Source organism: Ceratosolen solmsi, unplaced genomic scaffold (assembly GCF_000503995.2).
Source record: "Ceratosolen solmsi marchali unplaced genomic scaffold, CerSol_1.0 scaffold2, whole genome shotgun sequence".
In the NCBI taxonomy this organism is placed as follows: Eukaryota; Metazoa; Arthropoda; class Insecta; order Hymenoptera; family Agaonidae; genus Ceratosolen; species Ceratosolen solmsi.
The window spans coordinates 6,157,860-6,174,021 of record NW_011948422.1 but is presented as its reverse complement, the minus strand read 5'-3'; the positions used below and the strand labels follow the sequence as shown (position 1 = coordinate 6,174,021).

At 33.8% G+C, this 16,162-nt stretch overlaps 2 protein-coding genes across 2 annotated transcripts; one reads left to right on the top strand and one right to left on the bottom strand.

The window, feature by feature from the left end:
• Nucleotides 1–246: 246 nt before the first annotated feature.
• LOC105362046 (uncharacterized) lies at nucleotides 247–6,861 on the bottom strand. Its single transcript, XM_011499370.1, has 7 exons — nucleotides 6,856–6,861; nucleotides 6,007–6,038; nucleotides 5,606–5,725; nucleotides 4,670–4,856; nucleotides 3,464–3,709; nucleotides 2,129–2,281; nucleotides 247–1,314 (listed from the first exon to the last, which is right to left on the bottom strand). Exons 1-7 carry the CDS (start codon nucleotides 6,859–6,861, stop codon nucleotides 877–879), a joined length of 1,182 nt encoding a protein of 393 aa, XP_011497672.1. The 3' UTR covers nucleotides 247–876.
• A 5,087-nt stretch (nucleotides 6,862–11,948) lies between these two features.
• On the top strand, nucleotides 11,949–16,082 carry LOC105361912 (dnaJ homolog subfamily C member 1). Its single transcript, XM_011499220.1, has 7 exons — nucleotides 11,949–12,501; nucleotides 13,435–13,536; nucleotides 13,619–13,837; nucleotides 13,935–14,179; nucleotides 14,770–15,076; nucleotides 15,538–15,753; nucleotides 15,836–16,082. The coding sequence occupies exons 1-7, from the start codon at nucleotides 12,355–12,357 to the stop codon at nucleotides 15,896–15,898; spliced, it is 1,299 nt and encodes a 432-aa protein (XP_011497522.1). The 5' UTR covers nucleotides 11,949–12,354; the 3' UTR covers nucleotides 15,899–16,082.
• Nucleotides 16,083–16,162: the final 80 nt, after the last annotated feature.

The window sequence follows — 16,162 nt, the reverse complement described above, 5'->3', positions numbered from 1 at the left end:
TACATTATGATTTTCATAACAATGCATATCTATTCCAGACATCTTAATCCTCATATTTTCTTGAAAACAGTACGATAAAAATAGATACTTTGGACTACACTTGGTTTAATTCAATCATAACAATATTTATTTCAATCCTAAGGGTCAAAAATTCTATCAACGTTGAAACTCACAACCTGTTATTTGTCTATAACTATTATACTCATAACCTATTATTCGTTTCAAAATCGCTGCATTATACCAAGTAAACTTCTTTCTCCCTTGACGATACCAGAGATGGGCACTGATTATCATATCACGTTCTAAATCACCGTTAAATATCGTACTTTATAAGTTACATAAACTACAGCGAAAACTGGTGTAATACTTTTTAAAATAGAAACACGCGTTTGAAATGTACTAACCGATTCCATTCCATTTGCTGCAAAAGTATCTTTACTCATTCTTTAGGTAAATGTAAAAATTCATGCAGGTTTATAAAGAGCCAGAAATCTTCGTATTCCAAAGGACACTTAATTTGATATACCCGTTGCATCTACGCGTCTCACCTGATGGGCAATCCTGCCATTACTTAAATAGGTAGACTGAAAAATAGGAATCTGTCGTATTACACAAGCAATTCTAGGATACGGGAACCGCGCCCATCTTTGGCTACCGTTCCTAAAAATCCCAAGCAATCCTGCATTTTTTCAATCGTCACATACGATGTATAGCCTATCCAGGGACCTGACGATCTCACGATGATAATTTGAAAAAGTCTATGATACGCTGAGAATGTCCATTATTAAAAGTCATGCAGGAATCGAGGGCATGTGTCCGCTCGAGCGCTCGCCGACTGCGACGACCGATATCGGGGACGGGGCTACGGATGGTCCATCAGACGTTCTCGGATCCGTTGGCTTGCTCGGTCTCGTCCTGCTCGGCAAGAAGGAGCGGTACTGCTTGCTGTCTATTACCGGCTTCGATATCGGCTCGATGGCCCAGATGGAGATGGTGATGTCCGTGAAAGCCGGTAGCCGGGCCCGCGGTACCGGACGGCGTCGTCGGTGCCGAGCGCGAGAGCCACGACCTCGTGGATTTGGTGGACCGTGGAGGCGGTGGGCCAACGGAGACGTAGGTCTTGCCCCGAGTGCGCTTTTTGCGCCCGACGACCGCGGAGACGCCGCTGCTCGACTGCTCCTCGACCGAAGGACTGGGCGGCCGCTGGGATGCCGGGTACTGGCACAGCCCCAGGGAGAACAAGGCCTGGGGCCGGTTCTGTTGCGAGGCTGGTAGCTGGGGCAACTGGTGGATCTTGTCCAGGAGCTCGCGCAGCTGCAATGGTTAATTTTACTTATACGCTGGTACGTTGGATGATCCCGGTCGTTTGATGATCGATTTGGTTGGGATTTGCGGAATGGCAATGGATGGCAAATTGGCATAGGAGAATTAGTCGATTCTTCATAATTGTTTCATTAGTCATACGGGCGAGTCATTTACGATAAATACTCTTTTCATATAAATTATTTTTTCGCGTATTTCAGCTTATATGCGATAATATTGATAAAAGCAATTCAACAACTGTTCCACATTATCATTAAAAACTTAAGTTAAAAGAAACAATGTGAGCGGTACATAAGAATTGTTATTTTTCAATGCTTCCCCGGAATAATAAATGTGCGAGATATTATGATGAGATCGACCGAACTTCGTAAACAAGTAAATGTTATGAAGTACTTGTAACGTGCAAACATTACAAGTACATGTTAAATAGATATCGTCTATTGGCTAAATATTTTTTAATGCTCATAATTTGGGAATTTAATTATTAAGAATATCACTTAAACTTTCTCGATATAAAGGTATGGACAATTAGCTTAAAGTCAAGCCTCGGATTAATATTATTTATCTACTCTATAAAAAAAAAATAGAAAAAAAAGAATAAAAAAAAATATATATATATATATTTTGCACGGTATTTTGTAAATGAGAAACATCTGTACGGAGCATTTAATCGATTAAGATTAAAAGTAAATTTAAAAGACGACAGGTATAAATCAAAGCTCCTAATGTAAGTTTAAAATTGCCGTAAAAGCCTTGTACTCGTTCGTTGGTGTAACGACAAAATTGAAAAGATAAGGAATGCTACCTCTATCGTGGGGCTGGTGGCTCTAGGTGGCGAAAGCGGCGACTGAGCAGCTAAGCTCGAGACGTCCGAGGTAGTGCGATGATTAGCCAAGGAAGCCAGTGAACCTTCCCCAAAGTTTGTCGGTCGCTCGTACGCACCACCTATTGCGCCGCACTGTAATTATCAGCCTTGTATTACCGTTAATGTGTAATGATTTACATAATAATTTGTAATGTCACGGAAACCGGCAACTTAACGCAGTTGAATTTTTTTCTTGTCTTTTCTTTTTCGTTTAATAATAAAATAAATACACATATGAAAAAATATTAATAGATAATAAATTGCCATTAGTAACTTAATATCTCGGAGAGATGGGAGGTGGGAGTCGTTAAATATAAGATATAGATGATGTTGTAAGTAATCGTCTGAACTAATCGAATTTTCAAATGACGAATGAGAGTATCAATACACGAATGAGCATTGTTGAAAAATTCATTCGCCCATCAAACGCATACTTAAAAGCAACAAATAAACTATATTTCTAGCAAAAACATAATTGCCTTTGTCGTTAGTTTATAATTATATGGTAGTAGTGAATGCGGCTATTTAAATTGATTCAAAACAAAGTTCTTGAATATTCGATTCAAATTGTTTTAATTACTTAAATATCTAGATACTTTACGTAAAACAATTTACTATCCATACAATTTAGTAATAAAAAATTATTAAGCAATTTAGTTTAGTGAAAAATATTATTGAATATTAAAAACAAAACATTACTAATGCACATGCGTTACACATAAAAAATTACAAAAACATTTTATAAACATAATATTTAGAGCCTTTAAGTAGTGATTTTAAGCAGTGCATCTGTTCGAAAACGTTTAATGTTTAAAAGGAATTTTATTCTAATAAAGCGATAGCAACTATGTTTAAAATATTTCATACAAATTAATGTCGAGAGAGTTATTAATTTGACTTACAACGAAAGAAAATTATTATACCAATAAACGAAATGAAAATCAAATTGAAAATCTTAAAAACGACTATAATAAATTTTTAAAAACATTAATTATCAAGAAGCTAAGATATTAACAATAATTATAAAATTAATCAATGATTACTTTATTTTCTGAGATCAATACAATAACTTTTTAACCTAATTTATTACAATTGCTCGTTCAAAATGAATGTCTTTTAGCGATTCTAATACGTTTATTCTAAAAGCATATTTCGCAATTATTTGCCAAATTACGGAGGCTTACATATTATTAATATTACTATTGAGTGTGATGATCGAAGACACGTCTGGCAATAACGATATCTCATCATAGAGAAAATAGGATAAAAACAAACCAAAGCGGTGGCTCCACCGCCGCCGACCGATGATAGCTCGTCGACGCTGTTGTTGCAGGAGTACGGAGGTGGTATGATGGTGTTGGCCTCATTGACGACGTTGCACATGAAGCTCGAGCTGAGGGAGTCTAAGGTGCTCGCGTGCGACAGCGATCTGAAGTAGCGCATCACCAGACCGGAGGCCCCTTTCCCGTAGCCGTCATCGTAGCCGATTACCAGAGGATAGAGATCCGGTTTCGCCGTCACCTGCAGCATTGATAAAGCCTTGGTAATGCTTACGAATAAATGCCTTTCTCTCCTCTCTTTTCACGCAAATTTCAATAGTCAATAGCATTATTTGCTCAAGAGTTAATGTTGTCTATGGTAGAAGGTGATTTGTGATTCTTGTACATGTCTCGAGAGCTAAGGCTTTAATACAAAATATGAACTTGATTAGTTTATGGTTGTCAATTATTTATATTTGGCTGTCGATTATTTATATATTTGTGCTGCATTGGTGCATCAAACTATCTTCAATGCTTGCAAACCTTAAAGTGAGCGACAAGGAATTATTAATAAATATAAAGTACTTCGATTCCATTAAACAGTCTTTCGCATAGATTGCGTTACTTTTGCATAAATTATCTACAAAATTAAGTAACTTAAAGATTGAACTCGTGTCTTTGAAAGGTAAATAATAAAAATTTAATCAAAATTGTAATTATACTTGAAATAAATAGGTGATTGTTCTTATACTTTTGTCAATGTGTTGATCAATAATGAAAATGTAGAATAAATTTTTAAACATTATTGGCTTGTGCATCTATGGGAGTTAATCTTTATAAATTTATTTAATTAAATTTCATAAAAGTGGCTGAATTATTTCATAATAATTTTAGCAACATGGAACAATCATATTCATGATGGATATCGATTGATTTGATGTAACTTTTAACTATATTTTAATTATTTGAACCTTTATGTCTACCGTTATATGTATCATAAATTATAGAAGATAAGACGGTGCACGAGTTAAAAAAAATCTCTCCACTCCTCTTTTTTTTTTTTTTTTTTTTTTTTTTTAATGTAATATTTAATAAAGTTTTGGAATTACTTGACAAGTATAATGTGGCAAATTCGACATCGTCACAAATTAATAATTAAATTAGTAATAAATTACTTGCAAGTGACAAAAGAATAGTAATTTACGGCGGATAATTAACAAACCTCATTGTAAGGTGGTGGCATTGCTTGCACTACAGAACTGCATCGACTGTAATGGGGCGGAAGGTAGCAAGAACCAGTGGATGCACGATCAGAAATTGTTCCGTCTTCCATCATGTTTGCGTGTCTTCTGCGGCAAAGCCAACAGCCACAAGCCGCCGCAATCAGTAAACCCACAAGTACTGCGATCCTACGATAGGATGACCGTAACATTCATTGCTTAAATATTTCAAACGAGGAAATGGAATATGTTAATAAAATTTTATGATTGCTTAATCGTAGAATCAATCGAACTTAGACTTTTCCTAATCAGAGCCTCGTCTTTTAACATTCCAATGTATTTATGTCGACATCTTCGAGCTAATAGTAATATTATATGACGTGGTTTTCCAATGAAGATACGCATTGTTTGTTTTTTTTTTGTCTTTTTATATAGAAATATTTAATACTTTTAAACAATGGTAGTATATACGAACAATTATTATTATTCAAAGTTAATGCATCATGCTTTGATATACGTAAAGGATACGATAGATACAATATTGACATTTAGTGAAAGCTTGTAGCAACTTGTGAGCAATATCGTGACGAACTATTTTTACATTAGCTATTTGCGCAAATTCTTGAACATAATTAATATTTTAAATTATTTATGTAAAGCTCTTTCTAATAATATTTGCGTTACAAAACATTTTTTGTAATTTTCTTTTTGAAAAATTTTTCTGTCTAGTTGAGATACTTAAAATTTGTGAGAAATCTTTTCAATTTTATGTATAAATTTTAAAATCTTATCAATATTATTAAATATTTTTTATAGCACAAAAATGAAATTGCATGACTATTTAAATTACACATAAATAATTATTAAACAAAAAAAGAAATTAAGAAACTAAGAAACTACGAAAAATTGGCAAAAATCATTTCGATTAATAAACATACCACAGATACCAATAGTACCAAAACAGAAATTTGAGCATTTCTGTGACAGAGTTTCCAATCTGAGGAAATGACGAATAACTACAGCAGCCCAAGCTGCAGCATTCTTTTGGGAATGTACATCTAAAAAAAAAAAAGAATTGTATTTGTTATGTAACTGAATGAGCATATAAATTAATTTGAATAAATAGATTGTCGTAAAAGAAAATCTTTCTATATTTAGAGTAAAAGATAATTCGATTTTGCATAGATTAGTTTCATTGTTAACAAACACTATACTATTGGAATGTCATACGTATGCGACCGAAATAATAATAATATATATATATATATATATATATATATATATATATATATATATATATATTATTAAATAAGAAAATTGATATTATAAAGATACTTACACGTGACCTCCATTACAAAGCTTCGCCGAGACCTTAAATGAAAATATAATTATAAAAAAATAATTCATAGAGGATTATGCGTATATGTGCATTAAAAGTTATTATTCCTAATTATCAAATATAATCTTATTATATAAGGCGTAAACCTCTTAAATTGCGAACTCATAGGGAGTATGAAACAAAGATTGCGTGAAAATTGTGACGGGCGGAAAACCAATAATAAGATTTGAAATTGAGGGTAAAACAAAAATGTAAGCCTTAAAACTTTTATTGCAGCTGAAAAAAGTATATAAGCGCAGTTATTGGACTAGATGCTCGTAATGATTTTTGTCGAGGTTAACAAGACGAAGAAAGGTAAAACGTGATAAATGAAAATTAAAATCTATGGAAATGGAGATAATATTTTTTTTTACTACAATATACGAAGATAACAAGAATGATTAGAGGTCGGTAGACAAAAAGAAGATAGGGCTAAACATTAATAACACATCTGTAATAATAATCAATATAAGCAAGTGTATGTATATGCGGACATAAGCCAGTGGCACCATGAAAGATGCCTGCCCTGACAAAGTATCACGCGAGCGTATAAAATAAGAAGCAAAGCGTTGTGATATGGTTAGGCAAAAGAAAATAATAGGTTGGCTAATGTTCAGCACAAAATCTTGTAAGCAATGTACAATTGGCGAGCACAGTAAGCAAAGAGCATGAAAAAGCTCAAGTGCGGGGCTAACAAAGCCGACACAGTCCGAACGACGAATCGTCGAGTTAAACGAACGAATGTAATTCCCAGGGTGTGTGCGTACATTTTGTTCGAATCCCACATCAAATTCCATGTCGACGACGTACTCTCATTGTGTTGGAGGCTCCAATGGCTCGCGCACCTGCGACGACAAATCGAAGCCCACGCGAGACTGACGCATTGGGAGGCCAGTTGTCGACGCGCAGCCTCGCGACGGTCCCGAGGTGTCGAAACGAAAGCGAATGGGGAGGGATGACGACGATGATGCAGGGAGCGCCGAGGGAGTCGCGCAATGCACCACACGCGTGTCCTTGTGCTTGTGTGCGTGCGCGCGACGCCGAGGGAAGCGAGGACACTACGACTTCGAGGTGGATTCTCCCGCTGAGGGATTATTGGCGCGTAGCTTTCCGCGCCCAACGTTCGAATGCTCGAGTGTGCTCACAAGGAGGATTGTGTTTATCGTGGCGCATGGAATTTGCGATTTGTGATAGTCAAGCACATTTCGATATTTGATTCGCTAATGGTTCGTTATATGATTGATTTTAGCGTTGCATTACAGAGAATGTGATTACTGTAGTGCGAGGGTTGGGATAGGGGTAGTGGAAAAGGAGCAGGGTACGATAGGGCGGGAGGGGGGGCGGGGGCGGCGGCGGCGGCGGCGGCGGCGGCGGCGAGTTAATGGCATGTCATTTCTGTTCCGATGATTTTACTTGATTTTACATTGAAAGTAAATTTAGATTTCCATATTTATGCAAACAGAATTATCAATGGTCAATCATCTGATATTTGGTGAGATCGTATTAATTAAGATTTATCAAATAGTGTGAATTAATGGCGAATGAACGCTATATGATGTATATGATTTATCGATTTATATTCATAAATATTAACGCGTAAATTAGCAAAATCTTAACAAAAATTGTTTCGCTATATTTGGAATGAAAAATCTTATTCTTACACCGATGACTTGAATGTTATCGCATCGCTAGATAAATTTTAAATCGCAAATACATAAAATGACTTTTATCCATACAGACTATGGATTCGATTAAATATCTTGTGTCTACTTTTGATCTTTCTTCTTAAAAGTTTCAAATCAACTTGAATGTCTATGTATCCTATTTTATCTTATAATCAATATTTAAGGATTTAACCTGCAAAGGCTATTTAAAAACAAAACAAAAAACAAAAACAAAACAAAAAACAAAACAAAACAATACTTTTGTGTGTTTGTAATGATATTTGAAAATACTATCCGATGAAACCCGATAGAAACCCGATAGAAACGTTTGAATTTCGTTGAATCCGTTTGAACAAATTTCTCGTTTAAAAGTAAATCGTTGCTTAGTTTGCTTCACATATCCACCAAATGGCTTGATACATTTTTTTACATATCATATACAAATAATTTTTGGATTCTTCAATATTGAACAAATTAATCATGTGCGACGGCACTTTAACAAATAAAAAACTTATTTTTAAAACGACATTATTACGTGCAAAATTTTGGCAAAATTTGTGCTTAAGACGATGCAAATGACACGATGAATAACTTGTTTTATATAAATTTCTCAAATTTCAGTAATCTCGAAGTAGGCAAAGCAACGGGATGGTGAGTCGACATTAACGAAATCATAACAAATGATAGTGCAGCAGGATGATATAAGAAAGTATCCAGTAGGATTTTTAATTGTCAAAATTATGCACGCCTTATCATCTGAAAGCTTGAGTGTGTCGATAAAAATTTGTAAAGCCAAGTGCAGACAATGAGCAGAGTCATTGATGAGGCAAGACGAGGGATATTTAAAAAGCTAACGTTCGCATGTCGATCCTCGACGAAATAACCTCCAAAAGAATAGGGAAGGATGAGTGTGCCTGTGTGTGTGGGAGGGTAGGGGATTGGCAAATCTAATTGGCAACTTCCATAATGAAACGAGTTCGACGATGAAAGCTGGTCAATAACCGGTGAGGGGCTCGACCGTCGCTAAAAATACATTTACAAGGGCGTGTTGGTGGCAGGTACGCGAGGTTTGCTGGGTGCAATTATCGATAAGGCGCCAAGTGACCTGTGCAAGAAATGCGTGACGTATCGATCGGTCCGTGGAAGCCTCGCGAATCGTATTGGCATTCGCGAACACCTGGTGACGAGTGAATGGTGGCGGGTGTGACGAGACAACGATATTAGAAGAGATGAAGAGGTGGTGCGATCGTGCACTGACTGAGAGCTGTTGTCGGCTTACTTGAGCGAAGGAGATGAAGATGAGCGGTAGGACAAGCCGGATTGCGCTCCGTAGCTTTCGGAGCCACGGCATCGTCTGGACCTGCCGCCGAGTCTCTCGGCTCTCACCCTTGCAGCTGGCGCCTGCGCATATCGTGGATAATAGCTTCGTAATTCGGCTCGTTTCCTCGTTGTGCGTCTAAGGGCGACTTAGACATTAGAAACCGTGCTACCTGATTTCTTACGCGAGTAATCCTAGTATTTGCCATGAATATCTAAATAATTTTATATGCATGGTGCAACGAAAATTTTTACGAGTTTTTGAAAGATTGCGAGTGCGACTGAATTAGCATAGCCGTAAAAAGAATCTCTGAAAAATGGCTAAATGGCTGAATTATTATTGGTTGCTCGATTTTTTCAATATCGTTTTCTATTTCACTTTTTCCGTAACATTAAATGCTACTAATAACAGTTAAAAGCCAATCTGCTTATTATTCGTGCCTCTTATTACGGAGCTTTTAAAGTTCGCATAAATTATGTGAATGCTCGATTCTCCCTTCCGAGTATAATAATCAGATTATGTGAATTTTAACAGTCAGTTAATAAGCGATTTGACAATTTTAAACTATTTTTTATCTCAATTGTGCCTGTAATAATTTGCGATTATTGTAGTTAGAATAGATTATTTTATAAAGCTCCGTATAATTAATCGTTCAAATTTTTAATGGCTATACGGGGCAAGTGTAATGATATTTTGAGAAATGTAATTGCAATTTCTAAAATTTACAATAATGTAATTATAAATTAGTCACAATTGTACGAATAAAAATTAATATTTAATTCAGATTCTTAAATCGACGTATATAAATGAGAATTATTTTACTTGAATTATATCGTTTAATTTATATAACAGTACTGAATAAACACGTGAATATATCATAAATACATACTACTATATAAATACATATATGTTCTCATTTAAATTAAATGGGCAAAATGCCGAGTAATTTTTAAAAGTCTTTATTATATCTAAAAAGTCTTAAGATATACAATTATTATTGATTATTTGAGATTTTATTGCGGACGTGTTCGTTGTATATTACAATTTGTCACATTTACCCGAACATTCATCATTATTCAAGTTTGTGCAATTACGTTTAAATTTAGCAATCCATTGCTCAATGGGAAACAAAATATTTTTTTATATAATACATTTTTTGGATTCTAACGAGAATTGAATAGTAATCTTTAATATATCAATTTTTTCTTAATAGATATATTATCATTGCAGAAAATTTTACACAGACATTTTTGTAGAAAATATGAATGTGTCTCTAAGAAAAAATGAAATTTTTAAGTAGTTATTATTTTGAAAAATTTTTTCATAATATGATAGTATAATGTTAATTAATAATGATATTGAATATGATATGAATTAATAATATAATATACTATAATATTTTAATTCAAATATCAGATTATGCAAATAGAAATAAAATAATATGCTGTAAATTATTAAAATTCTCTACTTTTCAAGATGGGCGGAAAAATCCTTAGGGCTTCGTGTAACTCACATTATACAGCAGATCATAATGACGATTTCAATATCAAAATTTCTTACTCTATTGTTTAAAAATTTCTTTATCCACATCGAGTTGACAAAGTCTGAGACATTAGATACGATATTTTACGATATGACGTTTCAATTTATCATTTACAATATAATGATATGAACGAGTCCCGACGAGGTCTATTAACGTAATTTTAAAATATTTCGGACAGTTTTGATTGAACATAAAATAAAAGAACACGAGAAAAAATAAGTATCCGATCAATTTCTAATGAAATTCACATGCCCAGTATACTGATAAGATTTCAGATTTCTTGCTATTTATCGGGCAAAATTGACTTAAGGCTAATTTTAACCAATTTTCGCGGCAATCTTTGGCAAGAACCTTCAATATTTATATTAATAACAATGCAATTATTTATGACGAAATCTGTTATTTAAAAAGTTTTACTAATAAAAAGTTGTATTTTCTAACTGTACATAGTAATTAGTTGGTGCATTAATATTTCGTCCTCTTAATAAAAACGTGTATGATATTATTAAAAGAATCAATAAATTGAGCAAGCTCAAAAAAAAAAAAAAAAAAAAAAAAAAAAAAAAAAAATGGAAGTGAAGAAATTTCATAATTTTCGATCTAATTACGAGAAATGCAAAGATATTTGACGCTCCTTTTGAAATAATTTATAAATAATACTACCTACATTAAATTAAAGCCAAACCATTTCGATCGTAATGTTTATAAAAGTTTTCACTCTAAATCTTTCATATTAGCATCTTCATTAATATTTGATCAGTTATTGTAAATAATTCATAGACGAAGTTACATGAGCAGAAAACGGAGAAAAGAAAACTGAGAATAAATAGCGATAATAATTATTTCCAACTGTTATCGTACAATTACGAAAAAGCCATCGGCTAAATACATAAATCGAATGGGTCATAGCCAAGTTTATAATACCGTATCCATGAGTTCATTGTTATAAATGATCTTTAATCAATCGTTCACGTATAGTGGAGGTTGAGTCTCGGTTAAGCGTTTAAAAAAAAAAAATAGAAAACCGATTAATAATCTATCGCGCAGTCTCTTCTCCCGGCAATAATACGAGGAGTTCGTATTAAAAAAAAAAAAAAAAAAAAACCTGATTGCCAAGACGTCGTCGCACCCGATGGAGAATTTCGACGCAAAGCATATTCGTTTAAAAAAACTTTAACACACCAGAGAGAGAGAGAGAGAGAGAGAGAGAGAGAGAGAGAAAGTCACAGAGCTTTTTAAATACGTCAATGAAAGGCAGAACGTTGCGGTCGGGCGCTCCCGGGACCATTATTCAAATGTCCCTAAATGAAACGAGCATGGCGCGAAGAAGGAGAAAACACGTGCGCAGCCCGCGATATTGGCAGCACTGATTAAAGCGCGAAAGCAGCTGTGCTGATCGGGCGACGCGTGGCTAAGAGGAGTTGAGACGTGCACAGTTGAGTACGGAGACCGCCAGACGGCAATAATAATCATTGGCTGGTGGCTGGGGCCTGTGGATTATAATAGTCGATTAAGCGAATAACTCCCCGCGGGTCGGCAAGCGCGTATTCGGGACGCGCCGCTGCTCTTGTCGCGGTGCACATCGTATCTTCTCCGCGATGTTTGCCGACAGATAATAATAATAATAGCGGCTACGGCTTCGGCGAGCGCACAATTCGGCCATTCGGCGCGCGAGCTAGGAGATCGAGGCGGCCTATCGTTTATCGTAGCGAGGGCGCGATAACGAGGAGCCCACGAGTACATCGTAGGCGTGCTATGCCCGCGGCGCCGCGCTCCGGAAAAAAATGAGGTTAACCGCGGCATGCCTCTGGCTACTGTGCGCTTGCTGGTGCACGAGCCGCGCCGTCGCTTGGGACAATGAGGAGCTCGAGGTCTTCGACGTCGTCGAGGAGGTTAACAAGAATTTCTACGAGCTCCTTGGCGTGCCCCAGGTCAGGACTTTAATTCTCGTTTTTATTGTGTTTACAAGAGTGACGTGGTGTATGAGTGGCTTCTGCTCTTACGATTGCCAAATGCGATGGGGTTACGACAAACATTTACCGTTGGAGCCTCAATTTCCCTAATCTCACGAGCATTATTAATTGCCTTACTTACAGACGGTCCCGTCTTATTTTCTTCTACGCTATATTTACGCGATCGATTGATTTATGTACATTGATTACCGATTCTCCATGCTCTTTGTCTTTATTGATTTTTTGTTTTTTAGTTTTTTGTTTTTTTTTTTTTTTTTTTTTTTTTTTTTTTTTTTTAAACGGTGTAGTGGGCCGATTTTGTTTTATTTAAAATCAGCTATTCCATCGAATATTTCTCCACGTCTACGTCATGCATGTTATATCGAAAGCATTGCTATTAAATTCAAAATAACTTTCGAATTCGTTGAACCAAACATATGGCCAGTGACGGTTGAATTTTCAACAATTCAAGCATTTTCCCATTTCTCAGCTTTTTATTTATTCAAAATCATCAAAAGTTTAAATTTTTCTTTTATACATATGTAAGGAAATTCCAAATCAATGCTCAGTATATTAGAAGAAGTAACGGAATTAATGTAATTATAGTCATATGCACATTGTAAATTTCAATTGTATGCCCGTGTTTATTAATTAATATGCCAACAATAAGTTAATATTTATCTCGGTGATTTATCAAATAACACATTAGACTTCTAATTTATTCAACTTTGAGCTAATGGTATAATGTACCGATACTTATTTAGTATATGTACCGTTCAATATCAATCAATAACTAAGATATCAAAAATTAATCGATTCTTTATTGTTTAATAGATTAATAAGATTAGTAAATTTCATTATAACAAAAAGTAGTCAAATTTATTAATGCTAATTTTTAATATTACATTCTAGAATGCTAATTCATCAGAGATTAAAAGAGCTTTTCGTAAGCTATCGTTACAACTGCATCCGGACAAGAATAATGCGGAGGATGCAGAGGTTCAATTCAGAAATGTAATGAAGTTTTTAAATATTCTTTTGAATTTAGTATTATCAAGTTTTTCATGTTAATATTATACCATTTTATACGTTACAGTTAGTGTCAGTTTACGATGTTCTTAAAGACTCAAAGAAACGAGAACACTATGATAATGTTCTTGTTAATGGATTGCCAAATTGGCGGTCAGCTGTATATTACTATCGTCATGTACGGAAAATGGGTCTACTCGAGCTTACCATTATTCTTTTCATAGTTATAACAGTTGGCCAATATTTAGTATCATGGGCAGCATATTTTGAAAAGAGATATACATATGTACGTGTTCGATTCTACAGTTACTTATAATATTTTATACAATTGTAGTTTATTATTTAGCAAGCATTTTTATTAAATTATATTAAATTTATTTTAGGAACAAGTATTGGGCAGCAAGTTGCAGAAATTGCAAAAAAAGAATCGTAAAGGAAAAATGGATGTTCCAGATTTAGCTGAGATTTTGGAGAAGATTCCAACTCCTAGTGCATGGAATACACTTCCATTTCAATTGCCAAAGTGGATATACACTTCCATTGTTGGTATTCCGTCCACGATTCGTAGTATACATAGAATATTAGAAGAGCGAAAGCGCAGGAAAAAACAAGAAGAAGAAGAAGCTCTGTTAGTTTTTTTCATAAGCATGCTTAACTTTTATTATTATTCTATTCATTCAATCGAATTAACATTGTAATACTTAATTGCAATACATAATTCTCCATTTTAAATTGAGAATATGTTAAAAATTAATTTATTGTACTAGTCAATATTTATATAATATAAATGTATCCGATTTACGAAGAACTATATTGCATTAGCTTATTATGCTTGAATGAATATGACGAATTGATAAAAGATTCTTTGAAATTGTGTAATAAAACATAAATGTGAAGATTATACAAAGTATATGAAAAAAATTGTTCAACTATATTTATATAATTTTGATCATTTTCTATGAGAATTCACATTTATACGGTTATTTTTCAAACGTATTAATAGATTAATATTAAGAGGTTCAAAAGGCGTTATTTTTATACAAACGTTTATATGAATATTTTATTTATTGCAAAGACTTAACTTTATGTTTATATCGATTATCAATTCTCTATTATATAAGAAATACGCGAAGTTTCTAAATTCTATTGTTTACATTACATTTTATGTTATTTACTCATCATTTTATCAAAATTTAATAATCAAAACGATTCTTTTAGCGCTCAAGAAGAAGAGCTTGAGTCGGAACCAGTGCCTCGAGGACCAAGAAGACGACGACAAGGCTTTATGCCACCGGAACGTGGTGAACGAGCTGCTCGAGAGAACTATAAAAAGTTCAATAATGAAACGACAAATCAACAGGCTACGGATAAACAAAGAGTCAGTGGTGGTCTATGGACAGACGACGATATACTCGAGTTGATTAAATTGGTTAAGAAATTTCCCGGCGGAACTATGAATCGCTGGGAAAAAATTGCTGAGATAATGAATCGTACCGTGAATGAAGTAACGCACATGGCAAAAAAGGTTTTCAATTCATATTTGTTTTATTATTATTTTTGTTTATATCTAACAGTAAAGTATATAAGTATTTTATTACTGCCTTATTATAAAGTTAAAGAACTAAAATTGTATGATAATTTTTCAATGCAAAACCTCAGCTGTTTTAGAAAGATTAAATTTTTTTTTATTATTCAAATTGTGGAAAGATAAATTTTATAAAATTTTCAAGTTTAATACAGTAAGCTTACGCAGGTGCTTTATTTCTAAATAACAAATTACATAGTTATACATTGAATATAAATTTAAATATTTATGTAAAACGTTTGCCATCATATTTTAATCATCATCAAATCAAATCATATCATATCATCTATATTTAATATATCAAATATATATATATATATATATGTATATATATATATCAAATATATATTTAATCATATCAAATTTTAACACTACTTTTTTATAATCATTATAATTCATAGGTTAAGGACGAAGGATTAAAACCTAATCAACAAAAAGATGAAAGTGCAATTGAAGAATCTAAAAAAGTTAAGACACGTGCCGAAGTTATTGAGAATACATCTGAGTGGAGTCAAGAACAGCAAAAGGCACTTGAAATTGCATTATTAAAATATCCCAAAGGAAGTTCGTTGGATAGGTGGGAGAAAATATCGTCGTATATTGAAGGGAAAACAAAAGTATGTTTTTAATTTTTTGAATCAAAGAATTGATCAAATTTTTGGAAATCAAATGTGTAAATACATATAATATTTGTTGCAGGAAGAGTGCCAAGGACGTTACCGATATTTGGTGGACATTGTGAAAAAGAAAAATTTGCAGTGATTGTGACAGGTTATTTGAAACTGGTTTGAACTACATGAGTAGAAACTGGTGCTGTCTTCAGTGGATTGTGTTACCAAAATACCTGTCAAAGAATATTAGGTATTCCTTAATACAATGACATTTTGTTATAAAAAATACCTGTTGATGTATTTATTAAATATAGATTTAATAATTTAAAAACGAAATATATATATTATCGTCATTTGTAAAGATTGAATCTTCTATAAGTACAAAAAATTCTTTAAGTAAACGTTTATTATAAAT

Coding starts and splice junctions, on each gene's coding strand:
- LOC105362046 (XM_011499370.1), bottom strand. Junction 3,710..4,669: donor TGCCACCACCTTACAATGAG/GTTTGTTAATTA, acceptor TCAATGCTGCAG/GTGACGGCGAAACCGGATCT. Junction 2,282..3,463: donor GCGGTGGAGCCACCGCTTTG/GTTTGTTTTTAT, acceptor TGATAATTACAG/TGCGGCGCAATAGGTGGTGC.
- LOC105361912 (XM_011499220.1), top strand. CDS start 12,355: ATGAGGTTAACCGCGGCATGCCTCTGGCTACTGTGCGCTTGCTGGTGC. Junction 13,537..13,618: donor CAGAGGTTCAATTCAGAAAT/GTAATGAAGTTT, acceptor TATACGTTACAG/TTAGTGTCAGTTTACGATGT. Junction 15,077..15,537: donor TAACGCACATGGCAAAAAAG/GTTTTCAATTCA, acceptor TATAATTCATAG/GTTAAGGACGAAGGATTAAA.